This window comes from Anser anser (genome assembly GCF_964211835.1).
Source record: "Anser anser genome assembly, chromosome: 4".
Classification (NCBI taxonomy): Eukaryota; Metazoa; Chordata; class Aves; order Anseriformes; family Anatidae; genus Anser; species Anser anser.
The window spans coordinates 37,892,050-37,907,688 of record NC_139724.1 but is presented as its reverse complement, the minus strand read 5'-3'; the positions used below and the strand labels follow the sequence as shown (position 1 = coordinate 37,907,688).

At 50.1% G+C, this 15,639-nt stretch overlaps 1 protein-coding gene across 6 annotated transcripts in view; it reads right to left on the bottom strand.

The window, feature by feature from the left end:
• MAML3 (mastermind like transcriptional coactivator 3) overlaps nt 1-15,639 on the bottom strand; it is a 273,831-nt gene that overhangs the window by 213,504 nt on the left and 44,688 nt on the right. The window contains exon 1 of one of the 6 annotated variants that reach the window (XM_083834885.1): nt 6,444-7,511. The exons of 1 other annotated variant lie outside the window; for it this stretch is intronic. In XM_083834885.1, coding sequence (XP_083691011.1) covers nt 6,444-6,866 — 423 coding nt within the window. In that variant the 5' untranslated portion in view covers nt 6,867-7,511. Of the gene's footprint in view, nt 1-3; nt 148-6,443; nt 7,512-15,639 lie in introns of those variants that run through there. 4 more of the 6 variants (XM_083834883.1, XM_083834890.1, XM_083834888.1 and 1 more) reach the window with 4 other exon arrangements.

Genomic DNA, 15,639 nt, shown 5'->3' with positions numbered 1-15,639 from the left:
TACCTAGGCATGCAGCATCCCAGGGCTCTCTGAACAGGCTAGAGATTTTTCAGAAGCAGCATGAAGACAGAGCAGGAAGGGTACCCCTGCGCTGAGGTATTTATGGCTGCTTGTCCGAATCCCCTGGCCTGAGGAAAATGAAGCTGTAATTGCCTTATTCAACCCCCTGCACAGCACATAGTTAAAGCAATGCAGGGAGGAGTCCCTAGTGTGAAGAAGGGAGGAGGGCACGAGGCAGAACCCAGCAGCCCCACCTGCAACCAGTTAAAAATCAGCTCCACCAAGCTTCAATCGCTGAGCACTGAGGACCTTACAGAACAGAGCCCAACATGAACACCTTATAGAAAACGGCCCTGGTAAAAAAAATATGGGAAAGAAAACGTGGGAACTGTTGGTCTTTCTGTTTATTAGTTTACTTATTCTGAAAGTCATAACTTCAACCCTCTTTTGTGCTCCATGCATGCTGTGGTTGTGCAGAACTGACAAGCAAACAGCAACCGATCATCTCCGCTGCCAGCAGCCTGAACAGTTACAGACATCTACAGAAAATGCACGGAGACTACGGGTGGACTTGTCTCTTCCCTCAGGTCAACTAAACAATAAAGTATTCATATCTTCTTACCAATTACACTGTATGTGGTGGCAAACAAAATCGATGTGAAAGAGGGAAGTCTCGAAAGAAAGCAGCTCAGCCCCTTCCTGTAGGCAAAAGAAAAAAATCAGCCGCTGCTATCTCATTAGCCACTGCGAGTTTAAAAAGACATTTTCTCTTACCCCCTGTAAAAGTGGGTTTCCAGCATTCAAAAAGCAAACAACAGCAGACTACAAACATTGTGGAACTGAAGCACGTGAGGGGGAAGCAAAAGAGTGATCAAAATTATATGATTTTATGATTCACCATCTTAGACAAACTAGGAAAATAAATACTTCAGATTGCTAAGCCTCCCCAATTCCCACTGCACGTACAAGTATGTTGCTTATCTGAACAGCCTGCGAGATCCCTGACTGGAAAACTGATTGCAGGTTCAAAACTTCAGCCTGAGACTGTACTTCACATTTCAATGCAGAAAACAGTGTACTTGAAGGATTCCAGTCAGCAGTTCCTGGCTGTCAGACCTGTCCTTAAACCTCTGCTAATCCAAGCACATCTCTCCCATGAATTATACGTACTGGAGTAATATGCAAGCAAATGGCACGTACACGCGAGTGTTTAAGGAAAAATGAATTCTGACTTCTGCTGCTTCTCGCAGTCTTTCCCGTGCCAGTGCCTGAATTAAGGGACAGAAGAATCACATCCACCTACCCCGGCGTTAGTTAGCCTGGTTAAAAAAAACGTATGCTAGCAGGTAAGCGTGTTTCAGCTAACACGTCCGATACGTCTGTCCTGGTATAAGGGCGAAGTTTCACAACAGGATTAAGGTGTTGTAAGACTGTGCTGCCCATGGGAGGGACAGTCAAACAAACCATGGCTCTGACCCAGCTGAACACTAACCCAGAAGAAAAGAAAAAAAAAAAAACGTTTCCGTCCTCCCTACCCGCTCGGTAGGTCGAGCCAGCTGACAGCGGAGCGACACGAGCAAAGGCTAGCACTGGCAAAGGGAGGCGGCAAGAAAACACGGCCACTGACAAGAGCATGAAAGATGAGACTTCCTCGGTGGCGGCAGCTCAGATTTACACCAGCTTAAGCCACGTGTGAAACCTTAAGCTTTAGGTCAAGTTACCACAAATTTAGGTTAACCTAAATGCGACCAATTGTCCCAACACAATCACGTGTTAATATTTTTGGCTCTGCGTTAGCAGAATGAGTTTTGGACACGTTCCAGCTAGAGTCATTCTTCCTGAACTTCACAATGCCTAAAACTTCACTCCGGGACTTCTAACACGTGCTGTTTGTCAGGCTGAAGCGTGGATTTCACCATGGCTGGCTACTACAGTATGTCAAAACACAACTTTTCCTGCTCCAGCTACGGCTCGTAATGACCCAGCCCACTATCTTTTAGAGAGACACTTTCAGTCGGAGCACACGAAGGTCACGAAGGACTAGTAGTGCTTGAAGCGAAGAGTCTCTCCATTCCTTTCCATTTGCTAAGCTGGAATCTATTGTGCTGACGAGCTGCAAAAGGAGGTCAACGCAAGAACTCCTTGTCCTAGAGGACAGCAATCGCACGGGAGCATCAAGCATGAGTTGGTATGAAAAGGAGAAGAAAAATGGGAGAGGCTGTGGAATAAGAAAGATCCACCCTTAGAGGAAGAGCAAAATAAAAAGGGTTGCACGATGACTCCTTCCATGAGGCATATGAAAAATAAGAAGTGTTGTTGGCCTGGGATTTAATTCTGGTATCATCCCAGTTTTGCATTAACTATTGACTTTACCCCAGCGCGAACAAGATCAGACATAGCTTACAAACGAAGAGATGTTTCAGCCTATTTAGTCATCAGGCATCAGTAAGGACTGCAGCATTTGACCTCTTCTGGAAAATAAGAAGTATCCAAAATACTATTTTTCCTTTTCATCTTTGCAATCCTAGAGAAATAGACCTTTCCTACCACGTAACCGATAAACTCCTGAGCGTGCAGAGTGAGTTACACCACGACACCGCCTGAGGAAGAGCACAAGAGCTGTGCTCAGGTGTATGAAGGCACACGATAACTACAGCAAGGTGCGCCATCAATACAGCAGGTGTAAGCTTTAAAAAACTGCTCGCAAGACCGACGGCGTTATTCAACATTCGATATCTTGAATAAAATTAGCTATGAGTCACTGAGAGAAACCAAGAAGTTATGCATTCCACTGGGGATACCTTTTACAAGAAAAAGGAGAAAGGAAGGGGGAAACTACTTCCCTGTGCTGGAGTATCCGCCAACGGGGAGGAGACGCAGCCAGATTTCTGTAATTCTGAGCGTGCCATTCTGTCCCGAGGCAAAGCAGGCTGAAGGGACCGGCCTGCCCATCTCCCTTCCCTCAGGTAGAAGAGCAACGTGACCATTGACTTCCATGAGGCAGCACGTTAGCCCAGGACGGGTAAAAAGCAGTATTGGAAAATACTGTGTTTGCCAGCCGTGTTTTCTCTAACTCTAAACTAATTCCGAATTGGCATAGTTATGCCTTGGCAGGGGAACAGAAAAGATGATCTAATAGGTCATTTGACTTCCGTCACTAATTTCTATGATCTAAATAACATTTTATGGTGTTTAAAACTCAGTTTCCGAAGGGCTGGTTTTAGGGTTAGGAATGGTCGGTTTGACAGTGGCTATCAAGCCCATAACGATGCTAAATCAGAAAAGAGTTGAGAGCTTTTAAAAAAGGAAAAAGTAGCTCCAGATCCTTTTTATGTTACAGTAGAGCTCAAATGCAAATCAACGTGCATCGGAAGGTCAATGTGGTAATTACAGAAGTTGCGTTTCACCAGGCAAAAAAACGACAAGAACACCCAATAAGAAGAGCAGCGTCAGGGATAAGCCAGAGAGGTGATTTCACTTGGCAATATGTATATTATATCCACTATTATACACTAAATATTTATTATTTATATTATACAGACACACATATATCACTTCTGAACCACGCTCACACAATACCAGGGATGCAGAGCCAGAAAACTCTTGCACTTAAAGCAGGAACTGAGAAGGCAGATTAGCTCACAAAGAACCAAAGCACTGAAATAATGCGCTGATGTTTCCTGGAACCAGTCCGAAGATGAGCAACAGAGTTTTGGATGGCCTGCAAATTTTCCCCATACTTCTTTTGAAAGCCTAGCTGGTACAGCATTCTAATAATCCAACTCAAAAGCACGGAAAACAACTTTGGCTTTTGCCAGGTTGGACTGGGGGGAAAAAAAAAAAAAAGTTCTCCCTGCTATTTATAAAGAATTTTTGTGCACATCCCAATCGATGCCTGCATGGGAGCAAACTAGTGTTGAAACCCTGAAACCCACTGTTCTCCTCAAGTAGGATAGGCTAAAATAGCTATAAATTGAGATACTCCAAAATTCAGCCAGTGAAAGCTCGGTCTGTATCAAGACACAAATTTAGCGTAGATCAGCACTTTACGAAATATAGGCGAGCCTATGCTCCTACGTGCCTTTTCAAAAAAAGGCTCCCATTGATAGCTGCCTGTCAGTTGACACAGAGTCCTAAACAGTGGAAAATGCATAATCCCTTTCATGAACTCAGGGAGCGAGGGTGCACCCCGTGGGGGTGGTGACAAGGAGCACTGTACGCGCCGGAGAGTTCCTACTCCGTCCAATGAAGAAAATCAGAGCGCGTGTCTTTCAACGACGATCGCCTTCTACAGATGCCTTTTACCCACCTTTTGGGAGGGTCTGCTGGGCACCTCACTGCCCGGCCCCCTGTCTCTGAATTTGGAGGGGGGCACGCACACGCTCCAGTAATACTTTCCTTGGATTTGCCTTGCCCTCCTGATGAAAAAGCATTGCAGACGGTGTTTCTCACTGCATTTGTTGTCGTTGAGTCCTAACTGACTGCCTCAGCTCCAGAACGTGCACTTTAATAACGGGAGGGAAGGATTTAACGATGGTTTTGTGCGAGGAGTAACGCGCCAGCAGACCCGTAGGATTGTGTCACTGTGAACCTCTCAGCTGGAGGTCACCAGAGAATAGAGAAAGGGAGAAAACCCCAATGTGTTGTTTTGTGTTTTCTCAAGCCGGAATGAAGTATTATATAAAGTTGAACCGTTTCATTAAATGGAAATCACGATGCATTTCAACTATGAAACTTAGCAAACTTGTGATTGTCAGAAGTGAAGAACTTTGTTTGTACCATAAAAGTCTCAAAGAGAATACCTTCCAGTTGCTCTGAAAGGAGCAGTTTCCCAGGTTTTAAGTACAACTTTCACGTGCCTATGAAGGTACTCATGTTCTCAGGTGTTAGCCAGATATCGTAATCGACACTCTACAGGTGAAACGCAGCAGATCATACTTCCAATTTTTGCTACAACGCTTCTTGCAAATGCTCCTAAAAACCCAGCGGCTGGTGGGAAAGGGTCCCTTCCGATAAAGCGCTGGGGTTTCTCTTTAAGCTCAGGGCGCCGTGCACGCCAAGCGGAGATAAATGGCGTGCGGGCTGCCAGCTCCGGCACAGCCGCAGCTCCGGCCCCGCCGTTTGCGTGCCCTCCCCTGCAGCCGGGCTTCCCCCGCCGCGCCGCAGATCCCTGGCGGCGGCAGCCGGGGCCGCCTGCCCTGCTCTGCCCACTTTGCTTCCCCAACTTTCGCACCTTGCGCATCCCCCCCCGGCCCCCGGAGGGGAAGGGGAAGGGGGAGGCAGCGACTCGCTCGGCTCGCTCGGGGCCGCCCGGCTCTTCCCCGGGGGGGACCCGGGAGAGCCCAGAGGAGGCGGAGGAGCCGCCAGGAAGGCGGCGAGATGTCAGGGAGGCTGCTCCGCTTCCTGCTGGCCAGGCTCCCCCCCGGGCGGCTCCCGGGCGGCGGGGCGGGATGCTGGGGGGGGATTAGGGGCGCACACACACACAGACACACGCACACACACACGCACGGCGCCCAGCTTTTGTCTGCCGCCGGCCGGCCCCGTCCCCACCTCCCCGCCCGGGGCGGACAAAGCGGCCGGCAGCGGGCCGGGGGCGAAGGGGACGCGGGGGGACGGGACGGGGATGGGACGGGACGGGGACGGGATGGAAATGGGACGGGGAGGCCGCCCCCCGCCGCTCCGTCACGGTTCCCCCCGCGGGGGCCGGCGGCAGCTGCCGCCCTGCGGGACCCCCCCGCGCGGCAGGGGAGGGAGCGAGGGAGGGACGTGCGGGGCTTGTAAACCACACGCCTCCTCTCCTCCTCTCCTCCTCCTCCTCCTCCCCGCCGGGCTCCGCCGCCCATTGTGCGCCCTGCAGACGGCGAGGCCCCGGCTGCCCCCTGCCCGGGAGAGGACGGGGGGGGGTGCTCCGGGACACCCGGGCGCTGCCCCCCCGGAGCCGTGCCGAGCCGTGCCGCCGGCCGCGACCTGCTATAAATAAGGCCGGCGCTGGCAGCGGGTCGCGGCTCCCCCCGCGCCGCCTTTGATTATTCATCATGGGAGCGGGCTGGGAGTGGGAAACTCCGCTTCCTACTCGCGGCTCCGCTCCGTGCGGCTCAGCCCCCGCCCCCTGCCCCCCCCCCCCCCCCCGCCGCTCGCCGAGCTCCTTAAAACCCGAGCAAACTTTAGGAAGCGGCTGAGCGCAGCCTGCTCTCGCCTGGGGCGCCGGCTGCCGGCCTCTCCCGGCGGCGGGGAGCGGAGCCCCGCGCCCCAAAACACGCACCCCACGGCCCCGCTCCCCCCACCCCCCCAAAAAAAAAATATAAAAACACAACAAAAAGTTTGCTCGCTCCATGCAAGTTGCGCGAACGCCCCCCCCCACACACACACACACACACGCTCCGTGCCCGAGGCCGAGCCTCCCTCCCCTCCGGTGGGGGGCCCGTGCCGCCCCCTGCCCTTACCATGATCAGCGTGTGGTTCCTCTGCTCCGCCGCGGCGGGCTCGGCATCCTGCTGCTGCTTGCCCTGCTGCTGCTGCTGCTTGGCGCCCGTCTTCTTGGCCCTCTGCTCCAGCGTCCTCTGGTAGAGGCTCACCGTGTCCCTGCGCTCCAGCTCCAGCTGCTCCGCCTGGGCTTGCTGGTACCTGCTCTCGCAGCTGACATGGTGCCGCCGGCAGCCCTCGATGCGCTGCCGCAGCCGCTCCACCACCGTGCTGTGCTTGGGGACGCCGCCGCCGGCAGCATTGTTCCCGGGGGCGGCGGCGGGCGGGCCGTGGGGGGCGCCGCCGACCCCGAGAGCGGCCCCGCCGAGCCCGCCGCCCAGGTTATTGTTGATGCAGATGCCCCCGCCGTTGGAGGCGGCGGCGGGGGCCGCGAAATCCCCCATCGCCTGCCCCGCGCGCACTATTTTGGAAGAAGTTTGGAGCCTGCCCCCGGCGCGCACGCAGTCCCCTCCGGGGTCCCGGCGGGATACTTTTCAGAGGGCCGCCGGGGGGAGGAGGGGGCGCCGGCATGTAGCGGGCGAGCGGCGAGCCCCGGCGAGCGTCCCTCCTCGCCCCCAGCCAATCCCCCTCGAGGCTCTCCAAAACATGAAGCGGGGAGCGAGCGGCGGCGGGGGGGGAGAGGAGGAGGAGGAGGAGAGGGAGGAGGAGGAGGAGGAGGGAGGGAGAGAAGGAGGGAGGGAGGGAGGAAGGCGGCGAGCGGAGGTGCCGGGAGGTTATCGCCGGCGGCGCGGCCACCCGCACGGCCAGCTGTGCTGCTGCTGCTGCTCCTGCTGCCGCTGCCGGTGCTGCTGCTGCTGCTGGGGCGGCCGCCCCCGGGCGCTACGGGGCCGCTGCCTGCCCCCCATCGCCCATCGCCGCGGGACCGCCTCCTGCCCCCGGACACCGCTCCGCCGCCGGGGAGCGAGCCGCATGCACGCGCGCGGGGACGCGGGGACGCGCGCCCCCCCCACCCCCGGTTCTCCGCCGGGCACGCGCCGCGCGCCCCCCCGGCATGGAGCGGGGCGGGGGGGCCGGCGCCGGGGCTCCCCGCCTAGAGAAAAGTTTTAGGGCCGCCGCCGCGCCGCGCCCGCTGCCCGCCCGGCCGCATACCGGCGGGGGGGAGCCCGGCGAGCGCCCGCGGGGCCGGGGCCGGGGCCGAGGCCGGGGTCGGGGGGGGCAGCAGCAGCAGCGAGGCTCCGGGGCGCTGCCCCAGCGCCGAGCCCGTGCCGCGCCGCTCCGCTCTGCGCGCTGCTGCTGCTGCTGCTGCTCCTGCCGCCGCTCCTGCCACCATCACAATGATCGAGCGCCCTCCTCCTCCTCCTCCTCCTCCCGCCGTGCCCGCGCAGCGCTAGCAGGACGGCGGCGGCTCCCCCGGGCCGGCGGGGAGGCAGACCCGGGGACGCGGTGCAAAACCCGGCGCGGAGCCGCCCGGCAGGAGCGGACGGCTCCCCCCGCACGGCTCCCCGCGGCCGGAGGGGGCCCGCACCCCCCGGAGGGCTCCCCCGGGCCGCGGGGCTCCTGCCCGCGGGGACGCCCCCCCCGTTCTCCGAAGGGGGGTCGGGAACCGGGGAGCGCGGGGCGCTGCTCCGCAGCCGGCTTTGTCTGCTCCAGCCGCTCGGCGGGTGACATTTGCTTTTCGCCTCGTCCCCATCGCGGCGGCGACGGCACCGGCCGGCCGCACCTTGCGAGGCCCCCCCGGGACCAAGGGGCCTGCCTGCCCCCCTCTCCCCCCTCCCAACTTTCCTTCAGCAGCAGCCCGAGGAGCGCAGCTGCCGGCTGCTCCCGGCGCTCGCCCCTCGCTCAGCACGCGGGGAGCAGCCCCAGCTGTGCTCGGGGGGGGGCTGCGAGCCCTGCCTCGCTTGCGGGGGAACCTCTTCAGTCCTCCCTCCGGCCCCAAAACACCCCTGCGTTGCTCTCCTGCAGACAAACGCGCGTAAAAAGGCCGAATGAGAGGGCCGGCGGGGAGACCCGGGGGCTGTCCTGCTGGTTTTTGTGGAAGCGGAGTGCCGGCAGGCCAGCGCCTCGGCCGGCTCCGCTCAGGTTGAACTTCCCAGTACTTTTTTGGGCTCCTCCGCAGTGCCCCCTGCAGCCCGCAGCCGGCACGCAGACAGCTCGCTGCAGCGCTGCTCCGAGCCCAGCTCTGCCGGGACACCGAGACACGCCGGAGGGCTGCCGGTTATCCCCGTGCTGTTACTGCTACTTGTAGGGCCTGCTCCCTGGGGCATGTCCCAGCAGCTGTCTTGTTTTCCTCACGACTAACAATATGCATCGCTTCTCAGGCCACACGGAGTAACACATCCCAAACTTTCTGCGTTCCGCTTGGGCAGCGAGCACGACATGCTATATCAAGTGCATGCTGCATTGCTAGAGAATTAAATTCCAGCATACTCTGAATTTAGGCTTTTTTTTGTTGTTGTTAAGTCTCTCATCTACCTATTTTGCTTCCACCAGGGGACGATGATTTGAGCAACAGGTTGGTAGTAACCAAAGCGCTTAATGTTTGAAGTCTTGCAAACAGATGCATCATCAGGTCTGTGAAAAACATCTGAATACGTTCTAAAAACGGTTGATTCTGATCAAAAGACACGTTTGAACTGGCTGAGGTTGAAACAAAGCCGAGCAAAATTGTAGCCCTCTGTTTCCCCATTCATGTTAAGAGCAAAAGTGGTGATACTTGCATTAGTCTACAGTGCAACCTTGTAGAAGACAGAGCACTATCCCTGTGTCTAAAGACAATCAACAGAATTAGCACTTCATAAAAACGTCCATTACCTGTGTCATTTTGCAGTCGTCATTCAGAACCCAGGAGCTACAAGTAATAATTTTCATCCAACAGGAGAGTTTTCTTTTTAAAACCAAGTCCTGAATGGCAATTGTAAAGCAGCATAATAGAGATGAGATTTCACAGTTCATTTTTGCGTTGCTTTTATTTTAAGGATACTTACACAAACAATTACCGGCTTCTGAAGAAACACGGCCAAAAACTGCTATTTAGGGAACTATTTAAATTCAATTTTTGCAAAGGACAACGTTTCTGCTAAGCCAGCGAGTCTGAATAAATACAAGCTGAAAAGAAAACGTCAGGTTGGAGCTTGGACAAGGCAAGGAGGAGAGAGACTTCAGTGCTGTTCTGCTACCGCCTGTCGTCATCCAAACAGATGTTCCTCGCAGCCTTGACCAAACAACTCTGTAATCAGACACAAGCACAGACTCACTCGTGATAGATGTGTGCACTTATATCCGTGACCATGGTCTTGTGAGCACTCACCTTTTTATGCAGTAGTTCACCTGGCACGTGGAAATATTTGCATTTGCTCTACGCTCTTTTCTTCCCGAGCATCAGCTTCAGAAAACTACCGTCACGACTGGAATTTTAAAGGAATCAAATACATCGGAGGTCCAAGTGATATAAGATGAACTTGCTGATGCCAGCAGTTGAACACTAATGCCTACCAGTATCAGCTGACAGGACGCTAATTGCTGGTTACAGGAGATGATTGCTTGGTAAAGGATCTATTCAGTGAGTTACGATTTTGAAAAATTATAAAGTGCAGGCCCGATCTGTGAAAAGATACGCAGTATGAAAATACAGCATACGTTCTCAAGATGATTATCATGACAGAGATCTGTCTAATTAGGAAGAATCTATTTTAATGCTAAGATATGAAAGAGCCCAGCTGGGAGAGGAATTTAGAGGAAGACACAGAAACATGACTGTTAAGCTGACAGCAAATGCAGCCTAAGCATGTTCCAATGACAGCTTCTAAAAAAAATTCATCTCAGCATTTAATCAATAGTGGCTTCAGAACAAGTACAGCCTTACAGATAATCTAGCTAGTCGTATTAGTGGGAGGAGCTCCAGAAGTAATATAGAAAATAAGTCTTTGCAGAGCAACACACTGAAACCACTTCCCCTTTGTCAGCTGAGCTAGGGGTTATCCACTAGATGGGCAAACATTAAAAATACCAGGAGGATAAACACGGATCACACTGTATCAGGAACCAGAGATTTAATTCCTGGTGCTGCCACTCAGGTTGGAAGCTGTAGGTTTTGTGGCAGCAAGTTTCGAACCATCTCGGGCAGCAGATTAACCTTCTGAGTGGCCACCTGGGTAGAAACCTTTCCAAAAGCCCCAACTATAATTAAACGGTTTATGTCTAAATCGATGCACGGCACGGTGACACGGGTATCTGCTGGAAGCCTAACCTGGCGTCCACAGCTCAGTGTGTTCACTGAATGTAACTTTGAAAGCCACCTGACAGACACCCTCTTGGGTCTGGACGACGCATCCTTACACAATAAAAAGGGTTTCAAAAGATTTCTGCTGAAGGTTCTCTTGGGTACAGATATGTAAGCGAGCAAATCAGGTGTACTTCAGTTACTCCTATAAGCTACTTATGTGCATGTTGCCTAATACACCTGTAGTCAAAAGAGAGTAACACCGTTGTCTCCAGAGTAGTTAAAAGCAAAGCCACATAGTAGCAGGCTGATTCAAAACACAACAAAACCAAACACAACACAACCTCCACAAATGCGTCTGTGAAATCCAGCTACAGCATAGCAGCATGGCTAAAATTCTCTTGACAGAAGGGGTGGCCACGAGCTACAGTTGTCAGAAGATCCACAGCTGCAGGAATTCTCCAAGTGATGAACCACGTCTGGAGCAAAAGAAGTCGCTCTAAATAGTTAAGGAAAAAGTCATCAAGGTTGAAAAGGAACAGAAGAGCAAAACAATGAAGGGAGGAAGGGGAAGCAACAAAGAAAATCAGAAAGCCAGTTAAAATTGCAGAAGTCAGAACTCTAAGATAGACTGCAGGAAGTGGAATGATCACTATGTGTAAATACAAAAAAAAAAAAAAAAAAAGAAAACACCTTCAAAACTATGTGCCTGCCAGCCTATACATTTCAAGTTGTAGAACAGGGGGAATCCAAGTCAGAATTTTTACAAAATCTTTCAAGCTGTAAACATAAGTGAAAGCTCCGACTCAGCAAGGTATTACAGCAAGACAGTCACATGGATTGAGACACACACATGCTGAATCTGGGCTGAAACATGGGGAAAGGAAACCACCTGTGCGCTCCTTCTCTCCCGTTATGATTACAGATAGATCACAAGAATGTAAAAACAGTAAGTTTAAGATTAAACACCTATGTTTTGCTTAAAGGAAGCTTCTTACCTCAATTCTCTTTGGTTTTGCATCATGTGCAACTCTGGCAAGGGAAGTGCAAGAAAAATTCTAGAAGTTGGCACTTGGCAAGATCATTTGTTCCCCAAGTACCTCAGTATCTAACCCTTTACAGCGGGGGCTACGCCTGCATAATGTTGCCCCAGCTTTTGGGGAACCTAGTATTAGATTATCCAATTATAATGTAACACATGATTACGTGATTATAAATATGCATGCAAAATTCAGCAAAACAACTTGCATTGTGATTCATTCCACGTATGTTATCACTAGCTATATAAACAAATTTACATACTCAAGCAAGTTTCCAGGACACCAGTAAGAAAAAGCCAAGACATAAACAAGATGTCTCCTCCAGCCAGGGGAGAAACGACCCGTCATGGCAAGGCTTTCGCATGTGCTTTAAGAAGAGAGAACTCTGAATGAGGTTCCAGACTGTAAATGCCTCTAAGTCCAGAAAGTTAATCAGTGCTAACAGACCTTCCCGAAGCTTTGAGAAGGCAGAGCTTAACTGTAAATTTTTCTCTTTGATAAATCTCTCTGATTTGGTAGCTATAGTCTCAGCAGACACCCTCACACAAAATAAAAGAGAATTTTCCTCTCAACCTTCTAGCCCAAGTTCAAAAACTACTTTTGACTTTATATTGATGGTAATAGTCCTACAAAGAATATAAACTATGGGTCTGAGCTTAAGGCACATGAACAGAAACATCAAGGGTTGTGTTCTGTCCATTATTCGTGCACAGAGAGCAGCCCATAGGTTTTCACTTGTCATTAACAGCAGAGCTAAATAGGTATATACAAAATCTTGAGGGACACTCCATCCCTTTTGCACCTATTTCTCACCCAGCCTTTTGGCAACTACCCTACATACAATCCATGCAGAAATTTGCAACTATTGTTAAAGTTATTTTCAAGAAAGAGAAATGCTTTACATTCCTCCCCATGCCAATGCGCTGGCTGGTATTGCCATTGTTTCACTGCAACTGCTAGAGTTTACAATCTACAAATATACATGATTTTTAATATTTTTAAATGTCTCTGATACAAGAGATGTGGCCACAGGGTGCTACGTAATGTTTTGGACCACTTTAGATGGCTCCCCAGCCAGTGCAACAACTATAGTTTACAATCTACAAATATACATGGCGTACATAAAATACTGTATTAAAAGTACATCACTGAGGTTGCAGTTTTGCAGTCAATGAGCTTAAAACCACCAAAATCAAAGTGCTTGTGAAATCTTTATTTGGCTTCCTTGCGTAATCCACAATATGATGAAGTTTTCAAATACACCCTTGCAAACTATTTTTCCACAGGATGTTTGCTTCATTCTGTACACAGAATTGTCAGCGCTAACCAGTGAACAGCTATTTAGTACATTTTTTTCCCTTTTTGTTCTGCATATGACCTCATGTCTATTTACTAATTCAAACCCCTGTTCGCAGACATTCATTTCCTCAGAATGACCACCACTATTGCTCCACCACCACTATTGCTCCTGAGTGCTTCACATATCGATAAACTGATTTTCACGATTTAGTGCAAGTGAGAGGACAGTGCTCTTACTCATATTCGACACTGGAAACTGAAACAAAGAAATCAAGCTTAAATCGTTTGCTAAAATGCCTAATTTGAGCTGATTTTTTAAAAGACTTAAACAACTTAAAGTACTCTGGATTGTAAGAGCAGCCCACATCAGCTTCAGTTAGATTTGTAGATGCCTAGCACTTCTGTTAGTCAAAACCCCCTTCTCAAGTCAGGTACCTAGAAGATGAGGAACAGAGTAAGTGATTGCCTGCAAGAAGGAGAGTTTAAGTGAACTGAGCAGCATCGCATAAGACAGTTCAAACATTCCATCTCAAACACACAAGTTCAGTAAATTTATTGGCAAAACCAGAAATCAAGGCCTTACAGGGAAAAAAATAAAATAATACATGCTGTTTTTCAGTAATCTTTTAAAAGAAGTCTTTTTGTCCCACTCTTTCTGCAGACACACCTTTCAAAACAGCCTTTTCTGAAGTTAAGTCAAAACATGCTGTGTTTAGAAAGCACTGCTCAGAGAAAGTTTCCCTGAAGCCAGAAAAATGCTAAAGAGGTAAGACATTAAAATAACCTGAAAGTCCCTAAAAGCATACGGAAGGGATTCCCTTTCACGCTTGGTCATATTAACCAAAGCACAATAAACCAGTAACTACTAGCTACACTGAAAACCAAGCCTACGTCCAGGCTATTTCCAGAGCCACTAAAGTCACTAGACAACATTCATCAGAAGCCTAGGACGCCTCCCATCTTAGCTCAGGCTTGCAGTTAACTAATGGTTTACAGCAAACAACAGCTGATTAGATTCCAGTTAGACAGGAGAAAAATCCCTCTCATAGTATGAATAGTGAGACTTTAAATAGATGGCTTATGGAGGCTGTTGAGTCTCCATCATTGAAAACTGTAGGAGCAGGGTTGACAAATTTGTCAGGAAGGACACAGATGTAATCCATTTTGCCATCCATGGAACAGGGGAAGGGATTAGGTGACTCCTTAGGTCTCCTCCAGCCCTAACTTTTTGAAACATTTTGATTACTTAGGGAGCTTGAAAGTTATGCATGTATTTAAGCTGTTAATAACTTTATTTACTGAATCCTGGCTTCGGTGTAAGGAGGTTACGTATGAACTTCTGTGTGGGTTCATCCCACAGGTGCATCTATCACAGAACTCTGAATGAACGCTCGGGGAAAATAAGCACAGGGTAAGCACATGCTGCCTCCCAGCCTTCAAACATTTTCAGGTTATGTTACGTGATTATCTAGTTAGTAGCCTCTTCAGCATCTCTTCCAAGGTTCTACCCAGTCTCCTTGTATTCCCATAAACTCCTCGATCCAGAAGGTTCTTTGAAGAGTACCACCACTGACCCACACAGGTTGTCTGAAGAACCAGTTCCTTTGTTTTGTTCTGAATAAAACTCCCACAAGCTTCTTTTGATATCCCTCATTCTCATATTATAAGAGAGGGTGAAAAGCCAAGCCCCTTCCACTGCTCTCCAGACCTCTCAGTTCTGTATGTCTTCTTACATCCCCCCAGTCACATCTCTTCAGAACGAAGATTCTTGGCTATTCCATGTATAGAGTTCCTTAAGAGTTGCACGGACATCACAGTATATGTCTGATCATCCTTGCCATCTCTGAATATTTTTCGGTTCTAGTATGTTCTTTCCAAGATAAAACTTCATGCAGTATTCAAGGGTACAAATCCTGGATTTTTATAGTAGCACAATGACTTCAACAGCAGCATAATGATCCTTTCTGGTTTGTTCTCTATTTGCTTCCTAATAATTCCTTACCTATAACTTTTTTTCTTCTTTTTCCTTTTTCTACTAAGTCAATATTTTCATGGAACTGTCTATAGTAAGCCAAAGGTCTGGTTCCTGAAGAAATTTGGTCCATCTTAGAAATGACACAAAATCTGAAGATAGGATTATTATTCCCCAAGTGTATCACTATATTCATCTATGCTGAGGTGCACCCATCGTTTTATTGTACAGTCTTACAAGATCTTTCTACTTTCCACGTAATCCGTCCTTGTCCTTACACCTTGCATAGCCTCCTATCATCAGCAAAGTTTTGCCACCTCACTGATCACTTCCTTTCTCCTGGTCATTAATAGCACAAGGGGTAACTGTTTTAAACTAAAAAAGAGTAGGCTTAGATATAAGGAAGAAATTCTTCACAATGAGGGTGGTGAGACACTGGAACAGGTTACACAGAGAGGCTGTGGATGCCCCGTCCCTGGAAGCGTTCAATGCCAGGCTGAATGGCGCTTTGAGCAACCTCATCGGGTAGGAGTTGTCCCTGCCGACTGCAGGGCAGTTGGATCTGGGTGATCTTTTAGGTCCCTTCCAATCCAAGCCATTCTGTGATTCTACAGTTTAAGACTATACTGAGCAATACAGGTCCCAACACATACACCATATGGAACTTCATACGTGATCTCCTTCCT